Source organism: Anastrepha ludens, chromosome 2 (assembly GCF_028408465.1).
Source record: "Anastrepha ludens isolate Willacy chromosome 2, idAnaLude1.1, whole genome shotgun sequence".
NCBI classification, from domain to species: domain Eukaryota; kingdom Metazoa; phylum Arthropoda; class Insecta; order Diptera; family Tephritidae; genus Anastrepha; species Anastrepha ludens.
In genome coordinates, this window is record NC_071498.1 from 134,908,974 (window position 1) to 134,926,701 (window position 17,728).

General features: G+C 36.1%; 1 protein-coding gene across 1 annotated transcript in view; it reads left to right on the top strand.

The window, feature by feature from the left end:
* The window catches only part of LOC128855385 (homeobox protein B-H1), a 28,933-nt gene extending 14,113 nt beyond the window's left edge, over positions 1 to 14,820 (top strand). Inside the window, exon 3 of the mRNA XM_054090245.1 lies at positions 13,688 to 14,820. Within this exon, the coding sequence (XP_053946220.1) occupies positions 13,688 to 14,133 (446 nt within the window). The 3' untranslated portion in view covers positions 14,134 to 14,820. The remainder of the gene's footprint in view (positions 1 to 13,687) is intronic.
* The last annotated feature ends 2,908 nt before the right edge of the window (positions 14,821 to 17,728 follow it).

A 17,728-nucleotide genomic window follows, 5' to 3' on the forward strand; every position in this document is an offset into this window, starting at 1 on the left:
AGCAAAAACCAGTGATAAGGTCTTGTGTTCGATTTGCTGTGTGTGGACGGGCATTATCCTGGAGCAAAACGACACCTGCGATCAGCATGCCACGCCTTTTGTTTTGTTTGAATTGATTTCTGCTTCGATTCCCATGTAACGTAGGCTACCCATGATTCATCGCCTCTGACAATATGGCGTAAAAAATCATCCCCCTCGTTACTGTATCGTTCGAGAAAACTCAATGCCCTGCCCAATCTCTTGGTTTTGTGCTCATCAGTCAACATTTAAACACGTGAACACAATTTTCGATAATTTAAAAGTTCGGATACAATTTCGTAAAGAACACTTCTTGAGACAGCAGGAAACTTTTCAGCTAAGGACGAAATCGTAATCGTCTGTTCTCTTTCACTTTACAGTCCACTTTTTGAATCAGTTCATCAGTAATAACTGAAGGTCTCCCACTTCGTTATTCATCATGAATGTTTGTGTGGCCATCTTTAAAGGCCCTAATCCATTTCCTCACCATTCCATCACTCACAATGTTTTCATCATACACTTCACTGATTTGGTGATGAATGTCAACAGATTTGAAACCCTTGAGCTTAGAGAAACCGTATTATAGCGCTTACTTCACAGTCGGTGGGATTCTCAATAGGTGGAGGCATTTTAAAATCACGCAAACAGATGTAGACTTGATAGGATGGTTCCATGGCTTCCCAACAGAAGTAGCTAAAAGACGCGCATGTGCTAAACAGCTACCGCCGTATGAAATTTAAAATGAAGAAGGTGGAGAGCAAACAATAGTTAGAGTTAAATTAATGTAACTTATTCACAATTCAATTAGATTTAATTGGCAATTGGTCTACTGCCTATGATATGAGTTCTTTCATTGAAGATGGCGCAAAATTAATCATCTTATCGGATGATTAATTTGTTTTTTTTCACCTCCGAGTGTATTTCTGCCATGAGAAAGCTCCCCATAAAAAACCATTTGCAGTACGGAGTCGGCTTAAAACTAGGACCTACAAGAAACAACATCAAGTTGCACACCACAAATAGGAAGAGGAGCTCGGCCAAACACCTAACAGAAGTGTATGAGCCAATTATATTATAATTTTTTTTAGTTACTGAAATACCAAATTGATTAATAATTTTGCGCCACCTTGTATATAACCCACACTGTAATTCTATATCGTCTACTTAGACCTAAAATTTCTGCTGTGTAACTACCAATTTGGTCTCGATTTTATGCGGTTTTTAGCTTTTTTATGGCATAGCTACAAATAGAGGTTTGCCAATGCCTGCGGAGAGGCGACCGCAATTTGGAAAAAAAATTTTCTATTTGTTGTCATACGGCTCAGTTGCGATCGCCATTATATGCCTTAAAAATCAAACACTAGAAGAGTACGCAAATGTAAAATAAAAGCAAAACGGAATCATCTTCACACAACAAAAAATACCGATTTGAGGTGAAAAAAATACAAAAGCGCTTGCAACATAATGGAGCAAAAGTTCAGTGTAAACCTCTGTTTGACCAATAGGACCTCTGCTAATTTAATACTTCAAATTGAAAATTTTAGTAAATTGAAAAAACAAAATTTTAGTAAATTTCAGCAGCCTTTCCCACATATTTTTCTATTTATTTCACAATTTAATATTTATCTTTTGAATTCAAACAACAACAAAAAAAATAAAAACACATTAATTATCATACAGGCATCTCACATTTAATTGCTTTCTTGGTGAACGCTTGTACAAGAAAATATGCTGGCATTCACTTGGAGACACATTGTCTGTCTCAGTAATTTGTACCAAGTCAACTCACTTACTTCAGCCACTCATATCAATAATTAACTTGTCTGACGATTAACAAATGTGCACAGACTGATTCCCTTGAAAATACCAGCATATTTCACTGGAACTTATCAATTCTTCAAATACTTATCCAAGTAATTCTCCAACTGGCTATCACTGGTCAAGTGCTTGTGAGCTAGAAAAGGCCATAAAATTAAGTGAACATATTTCATAATTTCTACATTCACCAAATCGCTCGCTCTGGGTATCAAATATCACTTTCTCCACACACAGTTTACGCTGACGGAATATTTTGTCACAACCAGCCGAATGACATTTTTTACCAAAACAAACCAGCCTACAACATTAGAAATTGATTTACACAGGTTTTAAGGCTGGACTGATATCTGGTGGCGAAGCGAGGATACAACAAAAACGCACACCAAACTATCGCTGCCACTGTTATCCTTTACTTGTGTGGGTGTGTTTGTGTGCATGTGTTGTATGCAATACAAATTACCCTGAACATTGTAAAGGCCACATGTCGCATCGAACATTTTGTAATGGTTTTGCTAGAGATAAGTCCACATTACTTAATGATGATTAAGTATGGCCCTCGAGACCTTAACCCAAAAAATTGGCTGGATATCTCAAGTGGATAATGGTGCTCAAATTACATTTAAACGATTTCAGGATAAGACGCATTGAGCGCATACTCTAAATATTTTCCCATTTCTGAAGGCAAGTGTATATGTGCATATGTATGGATTTATGTGTGTATGTATAACCCGGAGTGAAACAGCAAATTAGTTAGAAAAAATACTATGTAGGTTAGAATTTCCTGACTGAAATCGAACTAGTCCGAAAATGACCAGATTTATACCGACACAAAGCGATTTATTCAGTATTTTTTTATTCAAGGGGGTATTCCCATGAGCGGCGATCGAAAAATTGAAACGTTCGGGATTTTTTGTTTTTATGGAAAAAAAACTTTATCTTTTTTTTACATTAGATTGTTTGATATTTATAACTAGAGATCGGATTTTTATGCAAATTGAATATTTTATTATGATGAGTTTCTACCTAGCTGCGAACTTCATGTGATGTTAAACAAAATATGCACTTGCATAAGAATCCGATCTCTATTTATAACTGTATAAAAAATAAAATTAGAAATATTTTAAAATGGCGGAGATATGACTCTACAAAAAAAAAAGTATTATCGCCGCACCTCAGCCATTACAACGGCCGTTTTATTCATCTGAAACAAAAAAAAATAAAAAATTATTTTATTCAGGAAGGTTATCGTCATCATATGAACTAGAATCTTTGAAAAATAATTACATGCAATGAAATGGCAGCCTCTTAAACATGAAAATCGCGATTTAACTTTTTTTTACTTTGGTGGGCCATAAAAAATCGAAAATATTATTCGATTGTAATAATTCTAGTTCATATTATAGGGGCATTAATTACGAACAAAATGAGACCTTAGACGTCGGTAAATCGGACATCGGTAAATTACGCGTTTAAAGTCAACGACAGGTCAATTCTGACCTGCGCGCGCTCGGCTTTAATTCTCCGTAACTCATGGAGATTTCAAGGTTTCTCAAAAATTCCTGTTAGAGATTATTCGGAAAGGATAACAGAATTAAATAATAAAAAAATAATAATTTTTGGAACCCTTAACATACTTTGGGTACGTTGTAAAGCATTAAAACGAGTAGATATGAAGTAAGCAACTGAGTATATAATCGCTTCGCCAACAAAAACATATTTAATATAATTGGAAAAGATAAAAAATATTATTTATTGTGCTGAAATTTTTTAATTTTTTAAAATGCAGTGAAAACTGCTTTATTTATTCTTTGGAATGATGCCAATTTTGAAATATTTATGTACATTTTTTTCCCGTTTACTGTCTATACTTAGAAAATGTAAGACTAATTTTATTATCAAATCTAAATATACCTAATTTTCTTGAATCCACGTATTTATTTGTACTTAAAACTAAGGCATTTATGAAAAGCACCCAATAAAATTTTTGCTTATTGGTATAATCAGTCCATTGTTGACTTCCTCTTCAGTCTGTTAACGGAGATGGGGTTGAGTGTTATTTCTGTGCTTAAATGATTTGTTTGTGATTGAAGTCTTTTATTGCGAGTGATTGAGCTATTTCATCGAGCCCTTTCTGGGATTTGGGGGCAGCCACCTCGGGGTGGGAGTCAACTGTGAGTAGGCCGGTGTCATCTGCAAAAGTTCCGACAATAGTTTGCTCTGTGATTGGTGATTTACTTCTGTGTAAAGCAGGTAAAGTATTGGGTCCATTATACTGCTTGGGGTACGCCAGCTAAACTTTCATAGAGTTCTGACTGTTCTTCGTTTCGTTTCACAAAAAAGTGCCGATTTTTTAGATAAGAATTGATAAAAATATAATAACTAATGGGCAGAGTGAGTTTTATTTTACAGAGTAAGCCGTCATGCCAAACGTGGTCGAAGGCTAGAGATATATCGAGAAATGCTGTCGAGCAATAATTATTCTGCTCAAAAAGTTTGTGAATACTATTCACGAGTCTGTGTACTTGTGCGACGGCACAGTGCGTCTTTCTGAAGTCGAATTGGTAATTTGGGACTAATTTTCCGTTTAAATCATGTTTTTGAGAAAAAGGGATTTCATAAGTTTAGATGCAATAGGAATAAGCTGATGGGATGATAAGATTCCACTTTCTCTACGCTTTTTGATGGTTTAAGCAGCATTTTTATTTGTGCGATTTCTTATATAAATACACTTTTCATTTTAGTAGTTTTTAAAGCCGCTTTTTTCTTCTTAATAGCCAAATATGCAATATTTTCAATCGATTTTGCTTAAAAAATAAAACAAAAGTAGTCTCTTTGAAGCCATGATATTTTATTTTGTTACATTTTTGGGGAATGTAAAAACCGAATTCTCGATGTTCGGTTTAAGAGGTTATATACAGTTAGAAGGCCGAAGAAAGCGAATTTTTCAGAATTTCTTCTGAGAAAACTTTTAAATTTATGGATCTAAAAATGATTACACATATTACGTTATCTTTTAACTGTATTTTAAGTCTTATATGTTATGTTTGGTCGAACTCCTCCTCCTATTTGTGGTGTGCGTCTTGATGTTGTTCCACAAATGGACGAACCTACAGTTTTAAGCCGACTCCGAACGGCAGATATTTTTATGAGGAGATTTTTCATGGCAGAAATACACTCGGAGATTTGTCATTGCCTGCCAAGGGGCGACCGCTATTAGAAAAAAAACGTTTTCTTGATTTTTGGTGTTTCACCGAGATTCAAACCTACCTACGTTCTCTTTGTGATTTCCAAATGGTAGTCACGCCCCAACCTATTCGGCTACGGTGGCCGAATTAGTATTAGTAAAAAAAATATTTTTTCGAAAGGAACTACGGCTGATCTCCGGGAGCTGCTCTCAAAAAAGACGTTTTGCGGTGACCCCTATGTCTTTGAACTGGATCCTCTGAAATTAAAAACCAAACAGATTTCGTTAAAGTAATGTTAAATCTGGTAATTAATCGAAGCAATAAGTAGAATACATTTTTTTGACAAAATGGCGGTTTCTCAAAAAAAAAAATGGATTTTTAACCAAAATTTCTTAAATTGTTTATAAAAAGTATATTTACCGGTGAGAAAAAATCTTCGATTAATTACTAAAAAATATGTTTAAGAAGCTCGGATTAAAATTTGAGAATAATCTGTTTAGCCGATTGTTGGTCACCGACTTTGAAAACACCATTTTGAGAAAAACGAATATAAAGTTAAAAAGCCTTCTCAAATTTGCGTGTAACTTCGAAAATATCATATTCACCGGAGCGATATTACATTTTCTGTACATTAAGAGAACAAAATCGAGAACTTTTGAAAACTCTAACTGTATATAACCCCTTAAAGGAAGCAAATCAGCAATGCAATTAAAGAAAATTGATAGAGAAGACAAATGAAATAAAAAGAAATAAAAAAAAAAACGTTTTTAGAAGCTACGATCTTTGTGAACAAAACACAAAACACTTTTGAACACTAAACTTCTTATTTGACACGACTTGAGTTGCGACTTCACAGAACCGTTTTGAGACGACAGAGGTGTTAAAGAATAATTTGGAAATGGAACTGAAAGCGATTAAAAAAATCAGCAAAATGGGTTTTGATGTTTGGAAAAGGCGATGGAATACGCAATGGTTGCCATAGAGATTACTTTGAAGACGAATTTCGCGTATTTTTTGCTTTTAAAATTTGTTTCGCGCGAAGCAAAAGTCGGGTATGGCAAACGCGCCATAAGAAGATTCATAAATGCAAGAAGAGGCTGCCGTAATAACGGAAGACGAATACAGTTTGATGTTAAAAAAGTAAAAATAAAGTGGAATATCTCAGAATATATAAATTAATAGTGCAAAAAAAAGGTTTATTCGGTATTAAATGCCGATGCTGCACAAAATTAAAAAAAAAAAACTAAGCGGTTCCGCCAACAATAAATTGGTACCTACTATAGCTTTCGAACTTGTTCATAGCACTGAGTAAAAATATTTTAGAAATCGTTGCAAATTTTGAGATATACTTATACAGGGTTCGATTGAAAAGTAATGAACGCGCGGAGCGTCTGCCAACGATCAACCGAATCTGCTGGTGGGGAAAAATGATCGTTGGACATTCCCCTTCCACTAGCAACCGGTCCCAGTTCGCTGGCAACAGCGGTGCAGTCAACATCGTTCCGCGCGTAAAAGCTGTATATATATGTATATTCCTAGATCAAACATAGCGCATTTAGAATTTCGACTTAGATCGATCGAAAGGTTTTTAAAAGTAATTGTAATTTTGCATAATTCATCTGCCATAGTTTCTGGTTACCAAAAATGCTTCCTTTAAGCGGATGACTACGTAACACTTCGCATTTTATTCGAAAAATATTCGAAAATAAATCGAAGGCACTATTAATCAAATAACTTTTTAAAACCCGCTTGTTAGCTCGGCCACAGTGCCGAGTATCTGAAATACATTTTTTGAATACATAAACACTTTATTCATTTATTTAATCAATCCTCCGACAAGCATCGTTAATCAACATAAACAAAAATCATTTTGCCAAAAAAAAAACAAAAAAATCTAATTAATGCGAAATCCACTTAGGAGTCCCATAACTCCCTGTTCCAATTCACAGATTCACGCTGCTATACGAAAAAGTACAGCTAATTTGTTATTCGCTATTAACTATTCCCATCCATCTATTTATTTTTCATTAACGTTTGACTTTTTTTCTTTCTTTTATTGTTGTTAACGTTTTATTGCTTTGCATTTTGGTATAAATATTTTGGTGTGGGTTCCAAGCCAAACGGTAGCCAAATATATTTTGAAGGTAGTCATAAATTTTCTTTGAAATGAGCCGCAAAATCATTTGAAAAAATGCCAGTAGAAGCAACAAGAAAAACAACAGAGCATTTGAAGCATATGAAAATAAAAACAAATCAGTAACAACCACTAATGGCTTGCAACAGTGGCTACCAATATTAATTTGAGCATAGGTGAATACGTTAACTTAATTAAGCCGGTTCCTGTACTCAACAAAGTTGATGATGAGCTGGAATGCTAACCAAAAGAATGTTTATATTTGTATGTAAATCTATGCATGTGTGCGAAGATGCATATAGACATTTTATAGGCAAATGTATGTATGTCTGTATGCATATAAGTTAGGTGTAGGTATACAGGTACTTGTGCATACAGATGATCAGTTTATATGGCATATCAGTGACGACTTCAATAAAATTACTGAAAATATTTAAGAATTTAATGATCGACTGACAGATATTTGGATAACTGTAACAATACTTTTTATACCTGCCCACACTTCTGCATAACGATACTATAATTTTTGTAATCTTTTTTTATATTTTCTACAATAGATTTATAGAAAAATCAGAAAACAGCAATTTTACGTGGGTGAAAAGAATGATTAGAATGAGCAAAATAAAATTGTTTAGCAAAATTAAAAAAAAAAAAAAAAAATTATTTATTAAACTGTATGTACTTGAGTATGTATTTGAGTCTGAAAATGTATTATATATACAACACAAGTGGATTATTATTAAAAAGTTGTATTATGATATTTCAAATATTTAGTTTATTTGAAATGTAGAATCGAGGATTACTAATATAGGTATTTGAGATTTAAGTGTTTCGTGTAAGCGAGTTTGTATGTAAACAGCAGGCCCAGATACAATACTCGTCGCCGAACCTCCAATTATAAGAAAAAGGAGTTCTGCTACACTCTCTAACCACCATGCATTTTGACTTGGTCAAAATTTACTTTAAGGCCCCTTTGAACGCCCTAACCGCGAATTGTATCCATCGTGTACTGTAATTCACTCGGAGACTCGGCAAAAAGCACTAAGTCGTCGGCATACATTAACATTTTATTGCGAAGATTAGCACCTTTAACTCCACCAGTTAGGAAATCGTTTAATTCATTTAAGTACAGAGAGAACAAATACTCCGAATTATATGACACACAGGGAAACAGATTTGCTTCCGCAATAACTACATACACTCCGAGTAAATATGTACTTTGTCTTGCGGTTTGTTATTCTGCCAAGCCACAGGCTTCCGTGCATCCTTGCTGAGGTAATTGTACGCCTCGGCGCTCGTTGGGTAAAAAAGTAGAAGGATATCTCGCTAATGTTAAATATGGAGCCTCTTAGTGTTTTTACTTCTACGTACTTGTCTTTTTTCATACCTTCGTTTTTAGACAATTTTAAGAACAAGAAACTTTCAACTTTTCTCGACTCGGCTGCTAAATCAGAATCACACGATTTGAGATATTTGATTTCTGATTTCTAAACAGATTTGTCAACACAGTTTGCTATTCTCAGCTGTCAAACTCAATAAAAAAACCAAATCCAACAGGTTGGGCCGAGCTACTCCTCCTATTAATGGTGTGCGACTTGATGTTTTTCCACAAATGGAGACACCTGCAGTTTTATGCCGCGCCTGGATAGCCATCTTTCCTCCTCCCCAAATAGCTTTTTATGAGGAGCTTCTTTTACGGTAGAAATACCTTCGGAAACTCGTCATTGTCTGCCGAGGAGGGACGGTTATTAGAAAAACAAGTGTTTCATGTCTGGGGCTCGAACCCTAGCACTAACGAATGCTACTCACCCACCCAACGCGGTCACCTAAGGCACTGCCTATGATTGCACTAAAGTTATTTTCCATGTTCACAATAGTTTGTGTTGCTTGTTTGTTTGATTTGTCTTTATTTTCGATTTTGTATGGTATATTTGGAGAAATATTATGCAAAATAGGTTAAAAAATGATATGCCAGTGTGATTCTATTACGGCTTTAAATTTAGGTAAATCACATAACTTAGGAATCTAAAACCTACAACTTCTCTATGTTTTCTGAGTTAAGTGAAGTTTAGGCTAACCAGAAACTCGTGATGCTGGTATGGTAGGTTGCTCTCTGTTAGGTAAAATTATGTCTTGGCTCCTAATGAACACAAAATTTACGATCACTTTTAAAAATCGGTGGAAAAAGGGACATCAGCAGAGATTATTTAAACACTTTTGTATTGTCCAAAAAATTACTATTAATAATATATACGAGTACTTACATTTGTTTATTACCTACTTTCAGGACTTAGGGGTAGTCAGAGGGCAGAAAAAATTATGATTTTCAAAATTTTTTTTTTTGCAGTCAATTGCTTTATTTTACAAAAATAAAAGCATAGTATTAATACATCATATTTCGACTTGGCTTTAGCAAAATTTCAAAAAAAAAAAATTGATAATTGTAACAGTCATGGCTGTTTGTGTGGAGCCCGTTTCTGCAGAAGTCCGGTGCGGTGATCATCACAAGTCCTTGGAAATTCATCTAAAATCCATCGGACAAAAGAAATTAGTTTTATTAATAGATAATCTTGTGCCTGGTCGAAGCTTTTTTTCCAAAATTAACAATATGGCGGCATCAAGAAATAATTTTCAGATTTTCGAGAAAAAAGCCGACAATTAATTGTTTAAAAAATCGACATTTTTGCTAAAAAGAAATCCTTCGATCATGCACGAACTTATTATGTTTTTCAAAAGCAGTATAAATTTTATTGAAATCTACCAAGCCGTTTTTAAGTTATAGTGATCATCAGTTCAAAAAACATAGTTTTGAGAAAAACGTATTTAAAGTTTTGCTATCGATTTATGTAGAGTTATACGAATTATTCAATTACTTACAACATACGAACGCTCCGGAGCGCCCTTTGTTAATTGTTGAATAACTCGAAAAGTATTTGTCGGATGCACTTGAAGTTTTCACACAATATTTTTAAGATATTATGCTATAAGAAAGTGCAAAAAAGAAATCCCATTTTTGTTTTTTAATTCTGACTACCCCTAACCCCTTATATACTCACATTTTTGGTGGGGCAGAAGTGTACCAAAGACCAGATTCATAAAAAAATAGATCTGTTTGCTTCTAAAAAGTCCCATCATCTGCTTTAAGGTATATGTTTCCGTGATCGATATTTTTTGCTGGCTAAAATTTCTTCATCTCCAGCTCTCCGGCATCGAATTGACACTTTGCTCTCTCAATTTTTATGTGATTGATAATTTTTTGGCGCTATCGAACCAATACTTGCAAAAATTAGGAATAACTAATACCAATTTCTGTTGTATCGAACGCAACCACAAAATATATAAACTGAAGACATCTCCACATTCGTCTATCAATTCGTGTTTTAAATTTACTAAAAGGTTTCCCTTTCCAATTCAAAGAAGAAAACAAAAATTAACTTCAGTGCGGTTAAAGCATTAATGAAATGTCAAAATACCACTTTGTCAAATATTAACAATTTGAATTTTTCATCTACATGCACAGCTTCGTTCATTAATCAAAGCTCATTTAAAGCTTTCTTCATTGCTGTCGGCACAAGGAATAGTAAAATGAGAAAACATGCAGTTATAATTAGTGTGCGTATAGATACATATATATGTACATATGTATGTACATTTATTATACATATGGATACATGCAACACGTATAGCCAGATGTGAAATAGGCGGCACGTTTCAATCAGCCTAACATTCAAGAAAGGTTTTCAAGGGAGGGTATTGAGAAAGAATGTCACGACACATATATTGGAAAGATGTATATAAAATATACCAATGGTATCAGAAATACTGCACATATTAAATGTAGGTACCCCTTTCAAGGTCCCGATCCTCATTGCATACTCATATCACAGTTTCCCAGCCTTGAAGCTGTGCTAAGTGCTTTTCTGAAAAATAATTCGAAAACTATACAATTTTTAAAAGAAATTATTTTTTATTGAGAAAATATTTGTCTGAGCCTCAGTCCGGAACACATGAAATGAGCGGGAATCAACAAATGATAGAAAAAGTTATCTTATAGCTTTCGACCCTCGGCAGGCAATGGCAAACCACCGAGTGTACATCCTTGGCTGAAAGTATTAGGCAGCCCACTAAAATACAAATAATTTCAAATGTGTCTACCAAAGCGACCGCTGTTTTTTGTAAATGTGTCACTAGGATATTTAGACTTTGATTGCAATAATAAATTGTTTTATGGCAAAAGCCAGGGGACGTCTAGTCTATGGTGCATAAAGTCTAAAAAGAGGCATTTTAAAAGGCATACCTAAAGCATTTTGGCACTTTAAATTTCGTCAAAGTGTGAATAATCTGTAGTGTAAAATTATCAATAATTTCTTTTTTTTTCGAAATACCTAAAAAAAAGTGAGCTTTGTTACGACAAAAGAGCGGGAATCCAAGTTTTAAGTGAGAAAAGAAAGTGTCAGGCTGAAATTGCCAACTAGGAGTGATATTTGCGGTCAGCAGTCGAATTTGCTATTAAATTGCCATAATAAATCAAAAGGCGGAAGAAAACGTCTCACTAGTGTACGGGAAGATCGAAATCTCTAACGCGAGGCTCTCAAGGATCGTAAAAAACCCTCTTCTTCCCTTGCAGCTGCCCTGTCGGAAGAAATTGGAAAATCCATTAGTTCTCAAACAACTAGAAGAAAGCTTTTGGAAGCAGATTTAAGAGTATGCAAGGCTTGAAAGAAGTCGTGGCTTTCAAAAAAAAATCGATAAAAGCGTTTACAATGGGCTCTCCAATACCAACATTTTACGGAAAAAGATTGTTCGAATGTTCTCTGTTCTTCGAGGGAGGCTTAGCTTACATTATTTTCAAATATCAACAACCATAGCTTCTTACCTAAGAACACAAATCATAAAAAAATATGTTTTGCTTTTCTACAGGTATTTGAAACACCTGATGTGATGTTTGCGAGGCGACGGGTTTGCGAGGAATACCTCTCAGATTGCGTGGTACCCACTGTTAAGCATGGCGCAGACATAATCGGGGGTGTATGGCTGGTGATTGTGTCACCGAAATGTTCATTTGATAGGGTCGCATGAATAGACAAAAGTACATAAATGCATTTTGAAGCTGTACTTTTGTGTTCTTACGCTCGTGCAATTTGTCATCGTTCAGACGACAACCAAGTAACATAAGCATTGGCTACGTTGATTTTTTCTTATATCACCTACATAATCTCAGCTTTCTCGTCTCATCCCATGGGACGGTAGCAGTTCAGCTGATTCCTTCAAACTCGCTGGTAGCTGGTTTATGGTCTGAATTCTAAATTCTGTTCTCCGTTGTGTATTATCAAGAAGAGTGCTTCTATTCTAGATCTTGATGGGACAACAATTGCTAGCTTTTTCACGGCATACTCCAAGACCCTTGATTTGAAATGTCGAATCTCCAGTTCAGTTGATATAACTAAATGATAGCCAGAAATGTATATGTATTAGCCATAAGTTCTCTACATTTTCGTTGTTTTATTTCCAGAGAACATTCTGGAAAATGTGTTTCTTCTCTTCCAAAATCGAGCAATTTTGAAGTGGTTTAGACTAGGCAAGGCAAGACGAGACTGGGCTAGGCTTGTGATACCCAGAAGAAGAATTCCACGGACCTATTCCTAAATGTCTTCGAGTTTTTTGGCGAATCCAAAAACCCCGAAATTGCGCTGACATCAGCTAGTTCAATGGTCTTCGTTCATCGAAATGAGCTGAAATTAACGCGATACTTGTGAGAGATGCAATCAGAGAGGATTTACGATAAAATTTTATAATTTTTGTTAGCTAAAATTCCCAAAATCGACTCATTTTATTCTGTATTTGAAAAATTCTGTAAAAGAGTTTTTTCGATCAGCTTATTAGATCGAACCATAAATTTAAACATTAGTTCATAAATGCAGCCATACATACATACTCGTACATATGACCGAGCGTAATAGGTTCCAACTTGCACAGCGAGCTCAAACTGCATACTAATCAATGAACGCTACCAGGTTATACTCGTACTAATGTAGATTTACAAAACCAGGTAATTAAAAGAGATTTCGCGAGCAGCGACTCGTAGATCTCTACACCCAATGTAGTTGTTATTTATCAACAAACTTGCAGTGAGCGCTTAAAAACTGCAATTTACTTCTCAGCAACAAATTGATAAATTTGTATTTAGACATTGCGACACTTCAATTGCACACAAATTAAATTATGCAAAATAAAGGAGCTGAACGCGCAAAATCACCATCAATTTATACGGACACAAGACCCCAAGTGGAGAGCGAGCAAGTGGCAATTAGCGTTTTCCAATTAACCATTTGCTAACTAACGTTCGGATATTGCTTGTTCACACATTGTACCTATTAGACTAGCAATTACAAACACATACACACACACACATGCATTAACTTTAATACACATGTTCAAATCTATTGCAAATAGGCATACACTCAATAAATCATAACTCTTGCAACAATTCAATTAATATCTAATTTAAATTTTCATTTTTTTTTATTTGCAGATAAATCACATTTGGATATCTTTTCGAATCGTCCACAACCAAAAAAGAAACGCAAATCCCGCACAGCTTTCACAAATCATCAGATATTTGAGTTGGAAAAACGTTTTCTCTATCAAAAGTACCTGTCGCCGGCCGATCGCGATGAGATTGCCGCCGCACTGGGTCTGTCCAACGCACAGGTGATCACTTGGTTCCAAAACCGGCGAGCAAAACAAAAACGTGATATTGAGGAGTTGAAGAAGGATTTCGATAGTGTCAAGGTATTCTCTGCGCATAAATCCTTTCTGGAGAATGTCAACGATCTCAGCATATTGAAGAAGAAGCCCATGCATGAGGCGGATGCAATGGTCGGGCTTGCTGCGGCCGCAGCAGCCGGTATGGTGCCTGTATCATCTGCTGCCGCAGCAGCCGCTGCCGCACAGGCTGCATTAAATACACAAAAATGAATGAATGGGCGCACATTGCGCCATAAATACATTTTCACACAACCAACTGCGTGAGGGGATGAGAACAGCAAATGAAGAATTGTCAAATGTTATGTGGATGCGCTGAACTGCAAGAGAGGAGTGAGGAGTATGGAATTGTCTACGCCGTAAAGAAAACTAAAAACCATTGAAATACAAAACCAAAGCTATCAGCACATGAAGTAAAGCGCTCGCTTAGCTTCGGCAGCGCGATCTGCAGAAGGATCTATAAATCCACAAAAGAAAAAACCATATTTACCCAGCGTCACCACGTGGCTGTGCCATTAGAGGTTGGTGCGCAGTATTTTATAATTTATCATTCCATGCTTTTTCATCGAATGGCAGAGTTCAATCCACAAAACTTTACGACAACCAAATACTCGTTAGTCCAACATTGCGCCCTAAAAGCAAACAAGTTCTCAAAGCAGTCTCGTAAATATTGCACGACAGTTTGCACAGATGTCGCCCGCTGTGGCGGCATTAACTTAAGACGTGTACATCGAGAGCCATGAATGGGTTCGTTGAAGAGCCTGGCTGAATGTTGGCAACAAGCTGAAATGCAGAAGTCTCAGACGCAAATTTAAATAACGCTTTTAAGTAAATTTTATGGCAATTTAACTATGGAACGAATTGAGAAAAAGAAAGACTTTAATAAAATTGAGATATTGAAAACACTTAAAAAATTTAGTATTCAAATTTATTTGGGGAAAGGAAAAGACTTAGTTTTTTGAATTTGGTATGCTTTTAAGATTTTTACTTTACTTCTCACGCAAAGAATGCAGCGGAGTTCCAAGTTTAGGTGTGCCCACACGCCGCAATGCTATTGGAGGGACTCGTCAAAGCTGCCCCACCCGTCGTTTCACAAGCTGATCGTTAGAAAAAAATAGATATTCTTAGTATGACTGCCCTCAGCGCGCATTTCTTCAAGATACTCGTATATTAAAGAATTCAGGAAGTCGCTCTCGCTAATTCCACAGCAGAACACCACACTTTCTTGGGTCCCCGGCCACTCTGGAGTGTAGGGAAATGAAAGAGCAGATGAGTGCGCAAGGAAAAGCTCTGAGCTTGATTTTCAGCGAGTGGTAGAGGGCATAAGCATTTCTTTAAACTAACTGTATACTGTGATTGACTTGAGCATAATCGCGGAAACCAATAGAATCTGGTCTCTGACTACTAATTGCAGAGTCTCCAACGCGCTCTGGCCAAAACTGTAGCCTAAAAGGACAAAATGTCTGCTTGGATTCAACATATCAACTACCAGCGTTCTTACAGGTGTTATAACGGGTCACTGCACTATTGCCACCCTAGACAGTAGAATGGGTGCACCTTACAATGACTTTTGCACAAGTTGTGAAGATGAAGAAAAAATTGAGTCGGTACAATACCTCCTCTCTGAATGTTCTGCACTTGAAAGAAGCCGTGCCAAATATCTAGGCGTTCGTATTTCTTTGAAGACCTAGGAAATTTGCAAAATGTCTCACTGGGACTAGTCACCTTCTTAAAAATATCTAAGTGGTTTAAGAAACTTAGTGGGTAGATGGAAATCAATTGCAGGTATCCCAATGAGCCTTAGGACCATCGAGTGTCTTGTCTTAGACAAGCAACCTGGTACGATTTTACATGAAAACGAAACTCATATATACGCATATTGAGCCATTTTTGGAAAAGCAAATTAAAAAGGACCAAGATAATATTTACTAATTTCATGTTTCGAAAGTTTGCTTAGAATGAAAATCTTTGCTTCTGAACCCAAATTTGCGAGTGCTCAACACAAGTCACTTTCTTTTAATCAAATAATGAATAATTTAGAGAAGAAAAGAGGAGTAGCTATCTCAACACTTTAGTCCCAATACGAGAAATATGATCAGTATAGTAAGCTCGTCATTCTCTCGCTGGCCACTGTTGCCTGCAATAACAAAATGCATACAAGGTCATTTGTTGCGAAGAGCGTCGGAAAGAAATGTATTCAATAAAGAGAGTCACTGTGCAAGTATGATAAAATTGGGAACTCCTCTTTCAGAATACCATTTGAACTACCGCCACTAGTAAATTTTCGCGAAGTCTTTTCCGACAGAGTTTTTTCAAAGTTTTTCCTCGCGCAGTAGATGGTGCGCTGCTACCACAATGTGGGAAAATACCGCCAGATTATAAACTGGTTTCGCGGTTTCCGTTATGCGATGAGTTTGACTTGCTTTTCCAGTATTTAGTCAAAAACATGAAATGCTGAATTATTCTATCCATTTTACATTCGCCTGACAATATCAGCCGTTTGCACTCATCGATTATTCAGTGCTTGAGAAGTAACACAACTTCTACTCGATGCTTTTTAGCAGAACATTTTGGCCTTTTAGGGTTTTCGTCAACACATCCAACTTTTCCGAAGTGCTTGGCGACCGGCCCAAATGCTAGCTATTCTTTGTATGCTTTCAGCAGCTGCTTTTGATGTTTTTGTGTGTTTCTGTTTGGTTGTATCTACACAATGTTGCCATTGAGATTTGTCAAATTTTGAACTTAGGACGTCATATGTGCACAGTACGTCACCAACCAGACGAGTGAGCCAAATCTCAGTTTTGTTCGAATCTCGAAAACGACTCCTCTCACTTCGTACCCGTTCTGGCACAAAAGAAAACAATTAGTAGGTTTATAACAGGGCTTCGAAGCGGAGCCGAAGAATTAGCAAGGAGCGAGAGATTTTAGCGGGGCTGAGCGGAGGTATGGAGCTAAAAAACTTCCTTTGCTTTGAGCACCTTATCCATGGGTTTACACAAGGAACTGCTCTGAAGACAATAAATAGAAAAAATCTTTGCGTACCTTGGGCGTCCAGACAGCCGCCGCTAGTATCGTTTCGTGATCTTACTACGATTTGCTTACGTTTACATTTGAGTGAAGCTTGGATTATAATAATGTTTTAATAACACTTGCCGAAACCTCCAAATTAAAATAGATTTTTCCATATTATGCGCTCTTTGGTGATTAGGTTTTGCTCTCTTTTGCGAACTACAACGAAACGTCGCCGAACTGACGAGTTATGGTGACACGATGAAACTAATGAGAGTCCCATGTAAATGAATTCTGCACGATGGTATTCCGTTCCGTAGTATCGTAGATCGTTGTTTCATCGCGTCAGCTGATACAGGTGTACGTTTACGTTGGTGAGTATGATCACTTTTACGAGAAATGTTTTGCCAACTTTACTGTACTCGAAAAATCGGAGACAATGGCGACGACAATGAGGGAATTGTGAATGTACAATATTAGTGAAAAAATGTGATTGTATTGCTATTGTCTTTGCAAAATTGTTACGTGTAAACGCCAAGTAAACGACACATTTCAGCAAAACAATTTGTCCAGTATTTACTAAAACATTGTTGGTAAACTATAGCAGAATGTTAATAATTTTCGCAAAAAAAAAAGAAAACGTATTTTTTACAAATACAAAGTGAAGTCCAAAATAAACAAGACTGAGCTAAAATAGAAACGACAGGAGCTTTGTTCTGATAACTTCGAGTTTATTTATTCAAAATAGTCCCCTCTGGCCCCGATACACTGTCATGCGCAATCTAAAAGCTTTTGGAAA